At 46.5% G+C, this 20,876-nt stretch overlaps 1 protein-coding gene across 9 annotated transcripts in view; it reads right to left on the minus strand.

Moving 5' to 3' along the window:
• The window catches only part of phf14 (PHD finger protein 14), a 444,962-nt gene extending 425,882 nt beyond the window's left edge, over nt 1-19,080 (minus strand). For all 9 annotated transcript variants that reach the window (XR_011593351.1, XR_011593352.1, XM_070881023.1 and 6 more), the window contains exon 1: nt 18,997-19,080. Coding sequence is in view for 7 of the 9 variants with exons in the window: in XM_070881023.1 (XP_070737124.1) it covers nt 18,997-19,039 (43 nt within the window). In the remaining 2 variants the exon portion in view is untranslated. The remainder of the gene's footprint in view (nt 1-18,996) is intronic.
• Nucleotides 19,081-20,876: the final 1,796 nt, after the last annotated feature.

Consider the following 20,876-nt stretch of genomic DNA (forward strand, 5'->3'; position numbering starts at 1 on the left):
CTGCAATCACGTCTCTGTAATGGTTATTAGATCTACCCATTTATTTCTAACTGTGCTATTAATTCATCTATTTTGTTGCGAATGCTTCACGCATTCAGATATAGTGGCCCAGAATTTGCAGTCAGCGGCCAAAGGTGTTCACTGCTCGCCCCAAAGTAAGCTTCGCACAAAGATCTCGCGATCTCGGTGAAGATAATTTTGGGTTTTCCAACACATAATTCAAATCAATGGATGTTGATGGGGATTCCCAGCGAAGAGCTGCTGTGATGTCAACAAGCTCTCTAAGCAGCCAATCAAAATGCAGAATTCTCACAGACAACAAACAAAAGGAAAAAATTCTAACTTTTTAAAAATGTTAGAGCGAGCCAAACAAAGGGCCCACATTTCGGATCCCCGGTAGAACGGCACACCTCGGAGAGGCCCGCCTATTTTCTAGAACTCAAAAAGCGCCTAAAACTTACCTCACAATTCTCCGATATCTGTAGGCCCATTTCCACCTCAGCTCGGCGCAGCAGGAGCTGCTGGGGGCGGAGCAAACACCGTTCTGAGCAAGCACTGCCGGTAGGGGGGCGGGGCTAGGGCCCAGCATCAGTTTGAGTGCCGGCAGCGTTGCGCATGCACGTTGGAACGGGCATGCGCAATGGCACACAAACATTGGCAATCGGCCATCTTTAAAGGGACATGCAGAAAAGAGATTTTTGGATATGTGGAGCTGTGCAAAGCCTGCTGACTGATTTTTTTGTGCCTGAAGGAGTGCTGTTAGCAGTACTGTGGAAGAAATGAGCTGCTGGAATTAGTGAGTGCTGTTTGTTGCTGCATAGGTGCATGCAAAATGTGTTTTGAAAAATCACTGAGCGTCAATTCAATACAGCAATGGAACAACGTCCACCAAGAACGAAGAATTTCTTGCATGAGGAAGTGGAGATATTAGTAAACGTCATTGAGCAGAGATGGCAGAAGCTGGATACCAGCAACAGGGGTCGCATAAAAGTGCCAGCCAAAGAAATGAAGAAACGCTGGAACCAAGTTCCAGAAGATTACTGCGCAGTGGTGCATACCAGGAGATCTGGAAGCCAGTATAAAAAGAAATGGCACGACCTTGGTCAAGTAATTAGTGTAAGTAATATTTTCATTTTTCAATGGAATCTCAATTGTAAATGTGACCATCTGTATATGTCCCACCCTGCAGAAAGACGCACTCTGCAAAAAGTTATATTTAAATCTTTGCAGAAGAAATTGTCCCATAACAAAAGGGAAAGAACTCGAACAGGAGGCGGCGTGCCAAATCTGCATCCACTGATATCCTTGGAACAGAGGGTCGTTGCTTTGATGGGTCGTACCTGGAGGAAAACAATCAGTACTGCACAAGCTGGGCCCACACGCAAGGGAGAGGGTAAGTCCTGAAAATGCATTGTGGCCCTTCAAATCAACCTGCTGCCTGGCCTGCTATGTGTGAGACTACTCATGCCACCCATCCTGCCCCCCACTGTGCTGCTAACCATGTGACTGTTGTGTTATATTTTGCAGATGATGATGCTAATCCTGATGATCCTGAAGATACAGAAGAAGAACCAGAAGAACCAGATGCGGACAGTCCAGGCCAAGGGTGGATGTAGGCGTTGACTGAAATATCTTCTGGGGAGACCTTTAACTTAATATGTATCAATCCACTTCAACGGACATCAGTGTTTCAAACACTTGCATAGGTTCTGGTCCGACATTCTATGGTTTCACAGATTCTGAGGTTGCGGGTCCCAGTGGTGCTGGTGGTGGTGGCAGTGGTGGTGTAATGCAGCATTTTACACCCAGTGCCCCACCGTCCCAGTCTGCGCTTCCCACTGGAGTGGTGCTGCCTGCAACACCCAGTACCCCACCATCCCAGCCTGCGCCTCCCACTGGAGTGGTGCCGCCTGCAACACCCAGGGGCCCACTGTCCCAGCCTGCGCCTCCCACTGGAGCGGGGCCGCAAGGCAGACCCAGGCAGAGGAGGAGAATCGAAACACGCTCTCCTGAGATGCAGCGTGCAACAGATGTGGGTCAGGTTGTGGCATTGGATGTGGAGAGCAATGGCCTTACCCGATCACACATGGGCAGCGTCAGTGCGGTGGGTGAAGAGGTAACGGTACTGACGGGAGAAATAGCAGTAATGACACGGGAAATGAGGGAGGGAATGTCAGAGGGAGTGCAAGTGACGGCACAGGCCATCAGGGAGATAGCAGCTACAATAAGGGCACACAGCCCGGCCAATCAAATGACACCCCCATGAAGAAGAGAACATTCACCGAGATGTGGATGAGAGATGGTTGCAGTCTTTCTTTGCTGCTGTTGTTCTTGTTCTTGATGTATGTAGTAACTATTTTCAAATTGAAATTGTTTTGTAACTTTTGTAACTTTACAACTTGTAAGTGATCTTACGGTTTTTAAGTGATCTTAAGAGTGTAAATGTTCTCACATTTTATAAGTTATTTAATTTTGCACCTAAAAAGTGATCTTTAAGTTTAGAAATAAGAATATAAAAATTAAGAACAGGAGTAGGTCATCTAGCCCCTCGAGCCTGCTCCGCCATTCAACAAGATTATGGCTGATCTGGCCGTGGACTCAGCTCCACTTACCCGCCCGCTCCCCATAACCCTTAATTCCCTTATTGGTTAAAAATCTATCCATCTGTGATTTGAATACATTCAATGAGCTAGCCTCAACTGCTTCCTTGGGCAGAGAATTCCACAGATTCACAACCCTCTGGGAGAAGAAATTCCTTCTCAACTCGGTTTTAAATTGGCTCCCCTGTATTTTGAGGCTGTGCCCCCTAGTTCTAGTCTCCCCGACCAGTGAAAACAACCTCTCTGCCTCTATCTTGTCCATCCCTTTCATTATTTTAAATGTTTCTATAAGATCACCCCTCATCCTTCTGAACTCCAACGAGTAAAGACCCAGTCTACTCAATCTATCATCATAAGGTAACCCCCTCATCTCCGGAATCAGCCAAGTAAATCGTCTCTGTACCCACTCCAAAGCCAGTATATCCTTCCTTAAGTAAGGTGACCAAAACTGCACGCAGTACTCCAGGTGCAGCCTCACCAATACCCTGTACAGTTGCAGCAGGACCTCCCTGCTTTTGTACTCCATCCCTCTCGCAATGAAGGCCAACGTTCCATTCGCCTTCCTGATTACCTGCTGCACCTACAAACTAACCTTTTGGGATTCATACACAAGGAACTCCAAAAGAGTTTCATACACAAGGACCCCCAGGTCCCTCTGCACCGCAGCATGTTGTAACCTTTTGTGTGGCACCTTATCGAATGCCTTTTGGAAATCTAAATACACCACATCCATCGGTACACCTCTATTCACCATTCTCGTTTTATCCTCAAAGAATTCCAGTAAATTACTTAAACATGATTTCCCCTTCATGAATCCATGTTTTGTCTGCTTGATTGCACTATTCCTATCTAGATGTCCCGCTATTTCTTCCTTAATGATAGCTTCAAGCATTTTCCCCACTGCAGATGTTAAACTAACCAACCTAGTTACCTGCCTTTTGTCTGCCCCCTTTTTTAAACAGAGGCGTTACATTAGCTGCTTTCCAATCCGATGGTACCTCCCCAAAGTCCAGAGAATTTTGGTAGATTATAACGAATGCATCTGCTATAACTTCCGCCATCTCTTTTAATACCCTGGGATGCATTTCATCAGGACCAGGGGACTTGTCTACCTTGAGTCCCATTAGAGTCCCTTTTAAGTGATCTTAGAGTCATATTAAAGTAAAGTTTGATACAATAAATATTTTATTACACTAACGTGCACTACATTGTGAACTTTTCAATAAAAATATTTTTACATTAAAACTGAATCATGTTCCATTAACACAACACAACATAGGAACTCAAAAAAATAAACATGTCCATGCGGAATAGTTGTCGTTGAGCCCTCAGGCATCAGTAATTGAAGCGTTCACAGATGAGCTGCTGGTGCAGGGCTCGAGCAATCATTAAAGGAGCACGATGGACCGCCCTCCTCCGATGCCGTGGTCAGACATCAGGCACTTGCTTGCTTTCCTGATCGTCATCATCATCCTCATCCTGTTCTTCCAAATTACTATCATCAGGCACTCTCCCCTCATCATCATCATGGGTGGTCCCTCGAATGAGGATGACTTGCTTCCACAAGAGATCACAGATGTTTCAATGAAGGACCTGATGTTCCAGTCCTGAACTCCAATTGAGGGAGTGGAAGATGCCCGTGCGTGGATTTTTTTTAACGTGTGGTGACCGTTGCACATCAACCACACGGGCTTGACAGAGCTAGGCCTTTATCCAGAGGCAAGGGTTAACCAGGATGACTGGAGATCTGCTCTGCTGCTCTTCTGGCTCATGTGGGTCTTCTGGTTCCACTACCAGCTCCTGCTGCCTCATGATGGCTAAGTTATGCAGCATGCAGCACACAATAGTGAACTGAACGACAATCTCAGGGGAGTATTGCAAGTGGCCTCCAGAATGGTCCAGGCATCGGAACGCTGTTTCAAGATGCCAATGGTCCTCTCTATGATGCTGCGCATCGCAATGTACACCATGTTGTATTGATGGTCAGCTTCCGTCCATGTTACGCGTAGAGGCATCATGAGCCAGGTGGCGAGGCCGTACCCTTTGTCTCCCAGTAACCAGCTCTGTCCTTCTGGCTGCTGCTCAAACATGTCAGGTATAACGCTGTCGCGTAGGATGAACGCATCATGGGTGCTGCCAGGGTATCTTGCATCGACTGACATGATGCGCTGCATGTTGTCACACATGAGCTAAACATTAATGGAGTGGAAACCATTTCTATTCCTGAATAGCTTGGCATCCTCCACAGGTGCTCGCAAGGAGATGTGGGTACAATCAATGCAGCCCTGTACCTTTGGGAAGCCAGCAATCTTTGAGAAACCCACAGCCCTGTCATGCATTGCTTGGCCGGTCATTGGGAACTTGATGAAGTCATTCCTCTGCGCATGCAGTGTAGCCGTGACCTATGAACACAGGCATGTATTGCACGTTGAGAGATGGCGCACACATCTCCAGTTGTAGCTTAAAACACTCCCGAGGCAGAGAAGGAAAGTGCAGCTGTAACCTTCACTTCAAACAGACAAGACAGTCAGCGTTCTGCTTCTCAGCTGTAAATCTGCTCTCAGCGTATCATAGATCTCAACGACAACTTCTCTGTGGAAACGCAGCCTTTTGACACAATCAGCCTCACTCATGTCCAGGTACGAACGCCTGACTCGATATTGCCGACGTGGGTAAGGCCACCTGCCCATCAGCCTACGGGCTATGACATTCCTAGTGCGGTGAGCTCTAATCAATTCTCTCCCATGTAGCAAATTGATGGAGAATCATTGCATAATTCTTGGCGTTGATAATGCAGCACCCATACTTGAAGTAAAACTTAAACTTTCAAAGGTGCGTGCTGGCTGGCTGGCTCTCCCTCCCGGTGTTTTTCAGGTCTCCCCTTTCCCCTGGCCGAACGGCCGAAAGATTGCAGCTCGGTGCCTGCTGCCTGTGTGCGTGCTCGCCCTCCCGGTGTTTTCCAGGCCACCCCTATCCCCTAGCCGAACGGCCGAATCGCAGCTCGATGCCTGCTGCCACTGCTTCGATGATGAGGTAGGAAAATTTTATTTTTTATTTCTTGATTTATTTATCATTTATTATTGATGATGGCTCTTTATTGGTAAAAGTGAAGTGTTTAATGCTTTGTAAAATCCCCTAACTTCCCTCTAACTTCCCTCCCCCCCATCTCTCGCTCCCTGCGCCTAATTTCTAAAATGTAGGTAAGGTTTTTCTGAGAGTACAAAAATCGACACGTACTCCGTTCTAAGTTAGTGTGGAGTAACTTTTTACTGCCTAAACTTGCAAAACAGGCGTAAGTGTCTGGTAATGCCCCCTTTTGAAAAAAAAACTGCACTAAAACGAAACTATTCTCACTAACTAGAATTGGAACAAACTAAATGCCGAGAATTGCAATTTCTAAGATACTCCATACTAGTTACTCCAAAAAAAATAGGCGCAACTCGAGCCAAAACTTGGGCCCTTATTAAAGATTGGGGCTCTCAAGATTGGGGCTCTCACATGGGGAAAATGCAAATCTGAAATAAAGATGAAAAAACTTTTGTAACAAAAAATATTTTTAAGTTTCTTTATAAAAATTATTTTATTAAAACGGATAATTTGACACAGCACAAAATTAAAGTCAGTTTTTCAGGGCCATAACCTTTATTTAGCAGTTGTTAAAACCCCAGTTACACCTAATCCAAAAGAATCTCACTTTTAATGGGGTATTTAACAGCGCAATTACTGCGGAAGAGCCGATGTTCTCGTCAGTGATTGCTGGCTCTGTGGGGTGGCGGGGGGGTTTCACAGTGCAACCAGTGTCGGAGCAGTGAATGACAGACCCCAACTTCAGAATTTTCACATTAGGCTGCACATGCGCAGTTGCGATAAGTTTCAACGGTGAAATGACGATGAATGCTGCTGGTCTGCCGACATCGGGTCCGCAAATTCTGGACCAAAGTGCCTTTACCTTCAACTTATTTCTATTTTCCCTTGATGTCACCTTAGTCACTGATGCTTTATTACCTTTGTTAAGCACTCTGTCCCTTCCTGACCCACTCTGCTTATTTTTACCCAAATCACTACTCTGTTCGGCAACCTTAATATTTCTCTTGCTGCTTTTGAACTTACCCTTTCCTGAATTCTCCTACCCCTTCCTTCATTAGTTTAATGCCCTATCTACCACCCTAGTTATTCGACACACTGATCCCAAAGTGGTTTAAGTGGCGCCTGGCCCAACGGAGCAGCTCCCTCTTTCCTCAGTACTGGTGAAAGTGCCCCATGAATTCAAACCCCACTTCACTCTTTCAGCCACACATATAACCTGCTCATCTGCTTGTCCCTATGCCAATTTGCACATCGCTCACGTAACAATCCAGAGATTCTTGGGGCCCTGGGCACCAAGAACATTCAGGGGCCCCTTCACACAACCCTCCCCAAACCATTAACAACAACAACTTGTATTTATATATATATATAGCACCTTTAACATAGTAAAACATCCCAAGCCACTTCACAGGAGTGTTAAAACACAAACTTGTAGTAAAATGCATGAAGAAATAAGCCTGTACAAGATTTACACACTGCATTAACAAACAAAATCATATCACAATATACTCGGTTTAAATGAAACTGATCTGGAAAGGGTGGTGAAAGTAACTTTCAAAAGAGTGGCTGAAGTCAATGTTGGTCCCCCAGAGGATGAGACTGGGGAATTAATCATGGAAAACAAGGAAATGGCAGAGACATTGAACAAATATTTTGTATCGGTCTTCACAGTCGAAGACACTAAAAACATCCCAATAGTGGATAATCAAGGGGCTATAGGGAGGGAGGAACTTAATACAATCACAATCACGAACATAGAAATCCACAGCTCAGGAGGAGGCCATTTTGGCCCATCGTGTCCGCGCCGGCCGACAAAGAACCACACTGCTGTCAGTCAGCAGCCCTGAAGGCTACATATAAACTTATGAACAATGAAGGAAAGGTAAAGAACACCCAGCCCAACCAGTCCACTCCACACAACTGCGACACCCCTTGCACCGAAACATTCTGTACGCCTCCGCAATTGGAGCCATGTGATCTCCTGGGAGAGGCAAAAACCCCAGATTTAAAACTCAGACCAATTGGGGGAAAAACAAATCTGGCAAAATTTCTCTCCGACCCATCCAGGCGATCAAACCAGTCCACCTTGGCCGTATTCGATTCCCTGCAGTACTTACCATCATATCTGCGCCAGCCATCAAGAGGTTATCCAGTCTAATCCCACTTACCAACTCTAGGTCTGTAAACCCTGCAGGTTACGGCACTTTGTGCCCATCCAAGCACCTTTTAAATGTGGTGAGGGTTTCCGCATCCACCACCCTTCCAAGCAGTGAGTTCCAAACCCCACAGCCCTCTGCGTGAAGCTCCCCGCCCCACCCTCAAATCCCCTCTGAATCTTCCACCAACTACCTTAAAACTATGGCCCCTCATAATTGACCCCTCCAAGGGAAATAGGCCCTTGCTATTCACTACATCCAGGCCCCTCAAAATTTTGTACGCATCAATGTGGTTGCCTCTCAACCTCCTCTGTTCCAATGAGAACAAACTCAGCCTATCCAATCTGTCCTCATAGCTAAGATTCTCCATTCCAGGCAGCATCCTAGTAAATCTCCTCTGCACCCTCTCTAATGCAATCACGTCCTTCCTATATGGCGACCAGAACTGCATGCAGTACTCCAGCTGTGGCCTAACCAGAGTATTAAATAATTTAAGCATAACCTCCCTGTTCCTGTATTCTATGTCTTGGCCTATAAGAGCAAGCATTCTGTATGCCTTCTTAACCACCTTATACACCTGGCCTGCTACTTTCAGGGATCTGTAGATGAACAAGCACTCCAAGGTCCCTTTGTTCATCTACACTTTTAAGTAGCCTACCGCTTAATGTGTATACCCTTTCCTTATTAGCCCTCCCAAAGTGCATCACCTCACACTTCTCCAAATTAAATTCTATTTGCCACTGCTCTGCCCACTTGATCAGTAGATTGATATCCTCCTGTAGCCCATGACTTTCCTCTTCATTGTCAACCACACAACCAATTTTAGTGTCATCTGCAAACCTCTTAATCATACTCCATATATTCAAATCTAGATCATTGATATATATCACAAAAAGCAAGGGATCCAGTACAGAGCCCTGTGGAACCCCACTGGGAACATCCTACCAGTCAAAAAAACATCCATCAACCATTACCCTTTGCTTCTTACCTCTAAGCCAATTTTTGATCCAACTAGCCACTTTGCCCTGGATCCCATGGGCTTTAACCTTCGTGATCAGTCTACCATGTGGGACATTATCGAAAGTTCTGCTAAAGTCCATCTACACTGCATCGTACGCCCTACCCTCATCGACCCTCGTGGTTACCTCCTCAAAATATTCAATCAGGTTAGTCAAACACAATCTTCCCTTGACAAATCCATGTTGACTGTCCCTAATTAATCCTTGCCTTTCTAAATGTAGATTTATCCTGTCTTTTAGGACTTTTTCCAATAATTTTCCCACCACTGAAGTTAGGCTGACAAGCCTGTAATTACTCAGCCTATCCCTTTCTCCCTTCTTAAACAAGGGTACCACATTAGCAGTCCTCCAGTCCTCCGGCACCATGCCCAAATCCAAAGAGGACTGGAAAATGATGGTCAAGGCCTCTGCTATTTCCTCTTTTACTTCACTCAACAGCCTGGGATGCATTTCTTCCTGGCCTGGGAACTTACCCACTTTCAAAGCTGCTAAACCCCTTAATACCTCCTCTCTCACTATGTTTATTTCATCCAGGATTTCACACTCCTCCTCGATAGCAGTATCTGCATTGCCCCTTTCCTTTGTGAAAACAGACGCAAAGTATTCATTCAGAACTATACCAACATCTTCCGCCTCCACACAAAGATTACCCTCATGATCTTTAATAGACCGTACCTTTTCTTTAGTTATCCTCTTGCTATTAATATATTTATAGAACATCTTTGGGTTTTCCTTAATTTTACTAACCAAGAATTTTTCATGCTCTCTCTTAGCATTCCCAATATACTTTTTAATTTTACCTCTTAACTTTCTATATTCCTCCAAAGATTCTATAGTATTTAGCCGTCGGTATATGACATAAGCTTCCCTTTTTTTCTTTATCCTCCCCTGTAAGTCCAGGGGCTCTAGAATTGTTATTCCCACCCTTTTTCTTTAATGGCACATGTTTGGCCTGAGCCTCCCGGATCTCCTCCTTGAATGCCTCCCACTGTTCCGACACTGATTTACCTACAAGCAGGTGTTTCCAGTCCACTGTGGCCAAATCACTCCTCAACTTAGCAAAGTTAGCTTTTCCCCAATTTAGGACTTTTATTACTGGTCTATCCTTGTCTATAACTACCTTGAATTTGACCGAATTATGGTCACTGGCACCCAAGTGCTCTCCCACTAATACCCCTTCAATTTGCCCAGCTTTATTCCCCAAAACTAAATCCAAAACTGCCCCCTCTCGTGTTGGGCTTGTTACACACTGACGAAAAAATGTCTTTTGAATACATTTTAAGAATTCCGCACCCTCGATACCCTTCACACTATATTTGTCCCAATCAATATTAGGATAGTTAAAATTCCCTATTACTGACCTATGATTTTTGGACTTCATAGCAATTTGCCTACATATTTGCTCCTCTATCTCCTTCCCACTGTTTGGGGATCAATAATACACACCCAACAGTGTGTTCAGTGTGAATAGTTTTTATTTTTCAATTCGACCCATATGGCCTCATTTGATGATCCCTCTAACATATCATCCCTCCCCACCACTGTAATAGTTTATTTAATCAATACCGCACCCTCCCCACTCCCCCACTTTTTACCGCCCTCTCTGTCTTGTCTAAAAATCCTGCAACCAGGAATACTGATCTGCCAAACCAGCCCATCTGTCAGCCATGTCTCTGTAATGGCTATAAATAGTAGTACTCGGTAAAATAATGGGACTAAAGGTGGACACGATGGACCGAAATGGCCTCCTTCTGCGCTGTAAATTTCTACGTTTCTATCCTGGGGTCTTAAGAGAAGTGGCTGAAGAGAGGGTAGATGCATTGGTTGTAATCTACCAAAATTCCCTAGATTCTGGGGAGGTCTCAGTGGATTGGAAAACCGCCCCTTTTTAAAAAAGGAGGCAGGCAAAAAGCAGGAAACTACAGACCAGTTTGCCTAACATGTCATTGGCAAAATGCTGGAGTTCATTATTAAGGAAGCAGTAGCAGGATATTTGAAAAAGCATAATTCAATCAAGCAGAGTCAACATGCTTTTATGAAAGGGAAATCACGTTTGACAAATTTGCTGGAGTTCTTGGAAGATGTAACGAGCAGGGTGGATAAGGGAGAAATCAGTGGATATGGTGTATTTGGATGTCCAGAAGGCATTCTATAAGGTGCCACATAAAAGGTTACTGCACAAGATAAGAGCTCACGGGGTTGGGGGTAATATATTAGCATGGATAGAGGATTGGCTAACTAACAGAAAACAGAGAGTCAGGATAAATGGGTCATTTTCTGGTTGGCAAACAGTAACTAATGGGGTGCCACAGGGATCGGTGCTGAGTCCACAACTATTTATAATCTATATTAATGACTTGGATGAAGGGACCGAGTATAATGTAGCCAAGTTTGCTGATGATACAAAGATGGGTGGGAAAGCAAATTGTGAGGAAGGCACAAAAATCTGCAAATGGATATAGACAGGTTAACTGAATGGGCAAAAATTTGGCAGAAGTATAATGTGAGAAAATGTGTGGTTATCCACTTTGGCAGAAATAATAGAAAAGCAAATTATAATTTAAATGGAGAAAAATTGCAAAGTGCTGCAGTACAGAGGGACCTGGGGGTCCTTCCTTGTGCATGAAACACAAAAGGTTAGTACGCAGGTACAGCATGTAATCAGGAATGCAAATGGAATAGTGGCATTTATTGCAAAAGGGATAGAGTATAAAATCAGAGAAGTCCTGCTACAACTGTACAGGGCATTGGTGAGACCACACCTAGAGTACTGCATATAGTTTTGGTCTCCGTATTTAAGGAAAGATACACTTGCATTGGAGGCTATTCAGAGAAGGTTTATTCCGGAGATGAGGGGGTTGACTTATGAAGATGAGAGGGAGCAGCATCGCCAGAGGAGGTCGGCGGCTGAGAGGGGGCAGCATCGCGAGAGGAGGTCGGCGGCAGCGCGGGACTACAAAGGACGGCGGCTGAGAGCGAGCAGCGGCAGAGAAGGAGCAGCATCGTGAGAGGAGGCGGACGGCGGCAGAGAGCGAGCTGCAGCTGCAGCAAAGGCAGGAAGTAAACAAAGAAGTAAAAAGTAATCGAAGTGTGATGTCATAGCCAAGAGAGTAAGTGATTGGCTGGCTGATTGGTGAGTAGTTTTTCTTTTTTCTTTTCCTTATCAGTAGGAAACCTTTGTCATTGTTGCCAAATTAAGTAAATTAAATAATTTAAGAGTTAAATCATGCCAGTTGAGCACAGCGCCGTCCCATGCTCCTCCTGTGCTATGTGGGAAATCAGGGACACTTCCAGTCTTTTTCCTGCCCTCCTGAAAAAGACTGGAAGTGGAGCTGCGGATAGATTCATTCTGAAGCATCCACGATGCTGAGGATGTCGTGGACAGCACATTTAGAGTTGGTCACACCGCAGGCAAAGGGTACAAAGGCAGACAGGGAATGGGTGACCATCAGGCAGAGCAGTAGTAGGAAGGTAGTGCAGGAGTCCCCTGCGGTCACCTCTCTCCAAAACAGATATATCGCTTTGGATACTGTTGGGGGAGATGGCTCATCAGGGGAAGGCAGCAGCAGCCAAGTTCATGGCACCATGGATGGCTCTGCTGCGCAGGAGGGCAGGAAAAAGAATGGAAGAGCTATAGTGGTAGGAGACTCTATTATAAGGGGAATAGATAGGCGTTTCTGCGGCCGCAAACGAGACTCCAGGATGGTATGTTGCTTCCCTGGTGCAAGGGTCAAGGATGTCTTGGAGCGGCTGCAGGGCATTCTGGAGGGGGAGGGCGTACAGCATATAGGTACCAACAATATAGGTAAAAATCGGGATGAGGTGCTACAAGCTGAATTTAAGGAGCTAGGAGTTAAATTAAAAAGTAGGACCTCAAAAGGTAGTAATCTCAGGATTGCTACCAGTGCCACGTGCTAGTCAGAATAGAAATCGCAGGATAGCTAAGATGAATATGTGGCTTGAGGAATGGTGCAAGAGGGAGGGATTCAATTTCCTGAAACATTGGAACCGGTTCTGAGGGAGGTGGGACCAGTACAAATTGGACGGTCTGCACCTGGGCAAGGCTGGAACCGATGTCCTCGGGGGAGTGTTTGCTAGTGATGTTGGGGAGGATTTAAACTAATAGGACAGGGGGATGGGAACCTATGCAGGGAAACAGAGGGAAGTAAAATGAGGTCATTGTCAGAAACAAAAGGTAGAAAGGAGAAAAGTAAAAGTGGAAGACAGAAAAATCAAAGACAAAGATCAAAAAGAGCCACATTACAGCATAATTCTAAAAGTACAAAGAATGTTAAAAAAACAACCCTGAAGGCTCTGTATCTCAATGCGAGGAGCATTCGTAATAAGGTGGATGAATTAACTGCGCAGATAGCGGTAAACGGATACGATGTGATTGGGATTACAGAGACATGGCTCCAGGGTGACCAAGGCTGGGAACTCAACATCCAAGGGTATTCAATATTCAGGAAAGATAGACACAAAGGAAAAGCTTCTACAGATACGTTAAGAGAAAAAGATTAGTGAAGACAAATGTAGGTTCCTTACAGTCAGAATCAGGTGAAGCCATAATGGGGAACAAAGAAATGGCAGACCAATTGAATGAATACTTTGGTTCTGTCTTCACTAAGGAAGACACAAATAACCTCCCGGAAATACTAGGGGACCGACGGTCTAGCGAGAAGGAGGAACTAAAGGAAATCCTTATTAGTCAGCAAATTGTGTTAGGGAAATTTATGGGATTGAAGGCCGATAAATCCCCAGGGCCTGATAATCTGCATCCCAGAGTACTTAAGGAAGTGGCTCAAGAAATAGTGGATGCATTGGTGGTCATTTGCCAGCATTCTACAGACTCTGGATCAGTTCCTATGGACTGGAGGGTAGCTAATGTAACCCCACTTTTTAAAAAAGGGAGAGAAAACAGGGACTTATAGACCTGACATCGGTGGTGGGGGAAATGTTGGAATCAATTATTAAAGATGTAATAGCAGCGAATTTGGAAAGCAGTGACAGGATTGGTGCAAGTCAGCATGAATTTATGAAAGGGAAATCATGCTTGACAAATCTTCTAGAATTTTTTGAGGATGTAACTAGTCGAGTGGACAAGGGGGAGCCAGTGGATGTGGTGTATTTAGACTTTGAAAAGGCTTTTGACAAGGTCCCACACAAGAGATTAGTGAGCAAAATTAAAGCACATGGTATTGGGGGTAATGTACTGACGTGGATAGAAAACTGGTTGGCAGACAGGAAGCAGAGAGTAGGAATAAACAGGTCCTTTTCAGAATGGCAGGCAGTGACTCGTGGGGTACCGCAAGGTTCAGTGCTGGGACCCCAGCTATTTACAATCTACATTAATGATTTAGACGAAGGAATTGAATGTAATATCTCCACGATTACAGATGACACTAAGCTGGGTGGCAGTGTGAGCTGTGAGGAGGATGCTAAGAGGCTGCAGGGTGACTTGGACAGGTTAGGTGAGTGGGCAAATACATGGCAGATGCAGTATAATGTGGATAAATTTGAGGTTATCCACTTTGGTGGTAAAAACAGGAGGGCTGATTATTATCTGAATGGTGATTCAGAAAGATAGGCAAGAAGGGAAAGGAGGTGGGGTAGCTCTGTTAATAAAGGATGATATCAGGGCAGTTGTGAGGGATGATATTGGATCCAATGAACAAAATGTTGAATCATTGTGGGTGGAGATTAGAGATAGTAAGGGGAAAAAGTCACTGGTGGGCGTAGTTTATAGGCCCCCAAATAATAACTTCATGGTGGGGCGGGCAATAATCAAGGGAATAATGGAGGCATGTGAAAAAGGAACGGCAGTAGTTATGGGGGATTTTAACCTACATATCGATTGGTCAAATCAAATCGCAGGGGGTAGCCTGGAGGAGGAATTCATAGAATGCATACGGGATTGTTTCTTAGAACAGTATGTAACAGAGCCTACAAGGGAGCAAGCCATTTTGGATCTGGTCCTGTGTAACGAGACAGGAAAAATAAACGATCTCCTCGTAAAAGATCCTCTCGGAATGAGTGATCACAGTATGGTTGAATTTGTAATACAGATTGAGGATGAGGAAGTTGTGTCAGAAACGAGCGTACTATGCTTAAACAAAGGGGACTACAGTGGGATGAGGGCAGAGTTGGCTATAGTAGACTGGAAACAAGGACTAAATGGTGGCACAATTGAGGAACAGTGGAGGACTTTTAAGGAGCTATTTCATAATGCGCAACAAAAATATATTCCAGTGAAAAAGGGCGGCAAGAGAAGAGATAACCAGCCGTGGATAACCAAGGAAATAAAGGAAAGTATCAAATCAAAGACCAATGCGTACAAGGTGGCCAAGGTTAGTGGGAAACTAGAGGATTGGGAAAATTTTAAGCAACAGCAAAGAATGACGAAAAAAGCAATAAAGAAAAGGAAGATAGATTACGAAGGTAAACTTGCGCAAAACATAAAAACAGATAGTAAAAGCTTTTACAGATATATAAAACGGAAAAGAGTGACTAAAGTAAATGTTGGTCCCTTAGAAGATGAAAAGGGAGATTTAGTAATGGGAAATGTGGAAATGGCTGAGACCTTAAACAATTATTTTGCTTCCGTCTTCACAGTGGAAGACACAAAAACCATGCCAAAAATTGCTGGTCATAGGAATGTGGGAAGGGAGGACCTTGAGATGATCACTATCACTAGGGAGGTAGTGCTGGACAGACTAATGGGACTCAAGGTAGACAAGTCCCCTGGTCCTGATGAAATGCATCCCAGGGTATTAAAAGAGATGGCGGAAGTTATAGCAGATGCATTTGTTATAATCTACCAAAATTCTCTGGACTCTGGGGAGGTACCAGTGGATTGGAGAGCAGCTAATGTAACGCCTCTGTTTAAAAAAGGGGGCAGGCAAAAAGCAGGTAACTATAGGCCGGTTAGTTTAACATCTGTAGTGGGGAAAATGCTTGAAACTATCATTAAGGAAGAAATAGCGGGACATCTGGATAGGAATAGTGCAATCAAGCAGACGCAGCATGGATTCATGAAAGGGAAATCACGTTTAACTAACTTACTGGAATTCTTTGAGGATATAACGAGCATGGTGGATAGAGGTGTACCGATGGATGTGGTGTATTTAGATTTCCAAAAGGCATTCGATAAGGTGACACACAAAAGGTTACTGCAGAAGATAAAGGTACGTGGAGTCAGAGGAAATGTATTAGCATGGATAGAGAATTGGCTGGCGAACAGAAAGCAGAGAGTCGGGATAAATGGGTCCTTTTCCGGTTGGAAATCAGTGCCACAGGGATCAGTACTGGGACCACAACTGTTTACAATATACATAGATGACCTAGAAGAGGGGACAGAGTGTAGTGCAACAAAATTTGCAGATGGCACTAAGATTAGTGGGAAAGCGGGTTCTGTAGAGAACTCAGAGAGGCTGCAAGGAGATTTGGATAGGTTAAGCGAATGGGCTAAGGTTTGGCAGATGGAATACAATGTCGGAAAGTGTGAGGTCATCCACCTTGGGAAAAAAAACAGTAAAAGGGAATATTATTTGAATGGGAAGAAATTACAACATGCTGTGGTGCAGAGGGACCTGGGGGTCCTTGTGCATCAATCCCAAAAGGTTAGTTTGCAGGTGCAGCAGGTAATCAGGAAGGCAAATGGAATGTTGGCCTTCATTGCGAAAGGGATGGAGTACAAAAGCAGGGAGGTGTTGCTGCAACTGTATAAGGTATTGGTAAGGCCGCACCTGGAGTACTGCGTGCAGTTTTGGTCACCTTACTTAAGGAAGGATATACTAGCTTTGGAAGGGGTACAGAGACGATTCACTAGGCTGATTCGAGAAATGAGGGGGTTACCTTATGATGATAGATTGAGTAGACTGGGTCTTTACTCCTTGGAGTTCAGAAGGATGAGGGGTGATCTTTTAGAAACATTTAAAATCATGAAAGGGATAGACAAGATAGAGGCAGAGAGGTTATTTCCATTGGTGGGGGAGACTAGAACTAGGGGGCACAGCCTCAAAATACGGAGGAGCCAATTTAAAACCGAGTTAAGAAAGCATTTCTTCTCCCAGAGGGTTGTGAATCTGTGGAATTCTCTGCCCAAGGAAGCAGTTGAGGCTGGCTCATTGAATGTTTTCAAGTCAAAGATAGATAGATTTTTAAGCAATAAGGGAATTAAGGGTTACGGGGAGAGGGTGGGTAAGTGGAGCTGAGTCCACGACCAGATCAGCCATGATCTTATTGAATGGCGGAGCAGGCTCGAAGGGCTAGATGGCCTACTCCTGTTCCTAATTCTTATGTTCTTATGTGATAGATTGGTAAAGGGGGAGGTGCAACAAGACCTGGGTGTCATGGTACATCAGTCATTGAAGGTTGGCATACAGGTGCAGCAGGCGGTGAAGAAGGCAAATGGCATGTTGGCCTTCATAGCGAGAGGATTTGAGTATAGGAGCAGGAAGATCTTACTACAGTTGTACAGGGCCTTGATGAGGCCACACCTTGAATATTGTGTACAGTTTTGGTCTCCTAACCTGAGGAAGGATATCCTTGTTATCGAGCGAGTGCAGCGAAGATTCACCAGACTGATTCCCGGGATGACAGGACTGACATATGAAGAAAGACTGGATCAACTAGGCTTGTATTCAATCGAATTTAGAAGAATGAGAGGGGATTGCATAGAAACATATAAAATTCTGACGGGATTGGACAGGTTAGATGCAGGAAGAATGTTCCCGATGTTGGGGAAGTCCAGAATCAGGGGTCACAGTCTAAGGATTAGGGGCAAGCCATTTAGGACCGAGATGAGGAGAAACTTCTTCAATCAGAGAGTTGTTAACCTGTGGAATTCTCTACCACAGAAAGTTGTTGGGGCCAGTTCGTTAGATATATTCAAAAGGGAGTTAGATATGGCCCTTACGGCTAAAGGGATCAAGGGGTATGGAGAGAAAGTAGGAATGGGGTACTGAAATGCATGATCAGCCATGATCATATTGAATGGTGGTGCAGGCTCGAAGGACCGAATGGCCTCCTCCTGCACCTATTTTCTATGTTTTCTATGTTTTTATAGGTTGAGCCTATTGGAGTTCAAAAGTATGAGTGGCGATCTTATCGAAACATACAAGATAATGAGGGGACTCGACAAGATGGATAGAGAGAGGATATTTCCACATGGGGAACTAAAACTAGGGGACATAGTCTCAGAATAAGGGGCCGCCCATTTAAAACTCAGAAGAGGAATTTCTTCTCTCCTGGAGGGTTGTAAATTTATGGAATTCTCTGCCCCAGAGAGCTGTGGAGGCTGGGTCATTGAATATATTTAAGGCGGAGATAGACAAACTTCTGAGCGAGAAGGGAATAAAGGGTTCTGGGGAGCGGGCAGGGAAGTGGAGCTGTGTCCATGATCAGATCAGCCACGATTTTATTAAATGGAGGAGCAAGCTCGAGGGGCCAGGAGGCCTAATCCTGCTCCTATTTCTTATGTTCTTATGTAAAAGGGAATTTGATATATATTTGAAAAGGAAACTTTTGCAGGGCTTTGAGGAAAGAGCAGGGGAGTGGGATTAATTGGACAGCTCCTTCACATTGCCAGCACAGGCACAATGGGTCAAATGGGCTTCTTCTGTGCTGTATGATTCTATGATCCAGCAGTTGTATACAGTTTTCTGAGTTGTGGTGAATTTTACTGGGGCCGCATATTTGGCTGGTGCCTTGGCGATGGCTCCCACAGACCTGTGCATTAATCAGCCCCTGGTCCTAACAAAGGATCACAAATAGCCTGAAGCGTTAACTCTGTTGCTCTCCCTGACCTGCTGAGTATTCCCAGCATTTTCTGTTTTCACTCCGCTATTGCTGTAAAATCATGGCCGACGCTGTTTACACGGCCTTCCCGTTGGCGGCAGGACTAGAACGGTGTGAGCATCACTGCAGGCCGAACCAGCCAGCATCGAAACATAACCCACCCCGAGCAACCAGCCAATGGCAACGCGGCCTTCGCTCGGGCCCACACAATGATCAACACACGGACCCGCGACCCCTGGTTGGTCACAGCGTTCACCCTGTGCGCAGGCCGCGGCTCCGGTTGGTCAGTCCCCGGGCTCACGTACAATGCCGACCCGCGGCCGGCGCTTTACTCACACATGCTTTTCATGGCTGCGCCGCTCTCTTCCTTCCAGGACATGGTCAAACGGCGCCGCGCCGCGCCGCGCCCGGCGTTGTGACGTCGGCTGTCCGCGCGCCTGCGCGATCGTGCTTTGTCGCGGGACGGAGGGGGGGGTGAAGGGAAGGAGGATTGGAGGGGGATGAAGGGAGGATGGGGTGTGGGAGAGGGAGGAACAGGGGGTGGAGAGAGCGGGAGGAGGGTGAGGTGTGTGGGGAGGAGAGGGATGTGGGTAGAAGATGAGGTGAGGGGGTGGGGGGAGAAGATGAGGTGAGGGGGTGGAGGGAGGAGATGAGGTGTGGGGAGGAGAGGGGTGCGGGAGGGGGGTGTGGAGAGGGGTGAGGGTGTGGGGAGGGGTGAGGGAGGGGGCTGTGAGGGAGGGGAGGAGAGGGGTGAGGGAGGGGAGTAGAGGGGTGAGGGAGGGGGGTGTGGGGAGGAGAGGGATGGGGCGTGGGGGGGAGGTGAGTGGTGAGGGAGGGGGCGTGGGGTGAAGTGAGGGAGGGTGCGTGGGGGGAGGTGAGGGATGGGAGGAGAGGGGGTGAGGGATGGGAGGAGAGGGGGTGAGGGATGGGAGGAGAGGGGGTGTGGAGGGAAGTGAGGGAGGGGGTGTGGGGGGAGATGAGGGAGGGGGCGTGGGGGGAGATGAGGGATGGGAGGAGAGGGGGTGAGGGACGGGAGGAGAGGGGGTGAGGGAATGGAGGAGAGGGGGTGTGGAGGAGAGGGGGTGAGGAAGGGGGTATGGGGGGAGGGGGGTATGGGAGGAGGGGGAGGGGATAGGGGGGGGAGGGGGCATGGGGAGGAGAGGTGAGGGATGGGAGTGGAGGGGGCGTGGGAGGAGATAATGAGGGGAGGTGAGGGGTGGGAAGGAGGGGGAGGTGAGGAGGGGGAGGTGAGGGGTGAAGGAGGGGGAGGTGAGGGGTGAAGGAGGGGGAGGTGAGGGGTGAGGGAGGAGGGGTGGGAAGGAGAGGGAGTGGGGTGGGTGGGAAGGAGCAAGGGGGGGTGTGGGGAGGAGAGTGGATGAGGGAGGGGGGAGGAAAGGGAGTGAGGGGGGGCTGGGTGGGGAGGAGAGGGGGAGCAGGTGGGTGAAGGTAGGGAGGGGATAGAGAAGGAGGAGAGTGGGTGAGGAGAGGGGTTTGGAGGAGGATAGAGAGGTGAGAGAGAAGGAGGAGGGGGTGACAGGGCAGGGAGGAGAGAGTGGGGGGGAGGGAAGGAGAGGGTTTGGAGAGTGGGGAGAGGCATGGGAGGGGAGTAGAAGTGGTGTGGAGAGGGAGGGGGAAAGAGTGGGTGGGGAGAGAAGGGGGTCGGTGTGAGAGAGGGGGATGGTGGGGGGGAGGGGAGAGTGGGAGGAGATGGGGTGGGGAGAGGGGGTCGTGGGCGACAAGGGGGCGGGAGGACAGGGGACAAGGGGGAGAGGAGGGTGGCGGAAGGAAGGAGGATGGAGGGGAGGAGAGAGGAGGAGGAGGAGGGGTGGCAGGGGAGGGGAGCAAGCATCAATGCCTGTACTTCGCTTTCGTGAAAAAATTCAGCTTGGGCATAAAGCCGGGAAAGTTCCACCCGAAATACCTAAACAGAGTTATCAACAATCTGGAAAACGATAGGAGTGAGGTTTATGATCCCAAAGAGTGAGCTAGATTGCAAAAACATTTTATGTAAATGGAACGTCTTTATTTCTGATAAGAAAATGGCAGTCACTTTGATTTAAACATTAGCCCTATTTTGATGCATGTCACATCTTAGCAAAGTCCCATATAAAATAAAAGACTTGCATTAATATAGCACCTTTCACGACCACCAGACATCCCAATGCGCTTTACAGCCAATTAAGTATTTTTTGTTGACGTGTTGTCACTTTTGTAAT

Source organism: Pristiophorus japonicus, chromosome 5 (genome assembly GCF_044704955.1).
Source record: "Pristiophorus japonicus isolate sPriJap1 chromosome 5, sPriJap1.hap1, whole genome shotgun sequence".
NCBI lineage: Eukaryota > Metazoa > Chordata > Chondrichthyes > Pristiophoridae > Pristiophorus > Pristiophorus japonicus.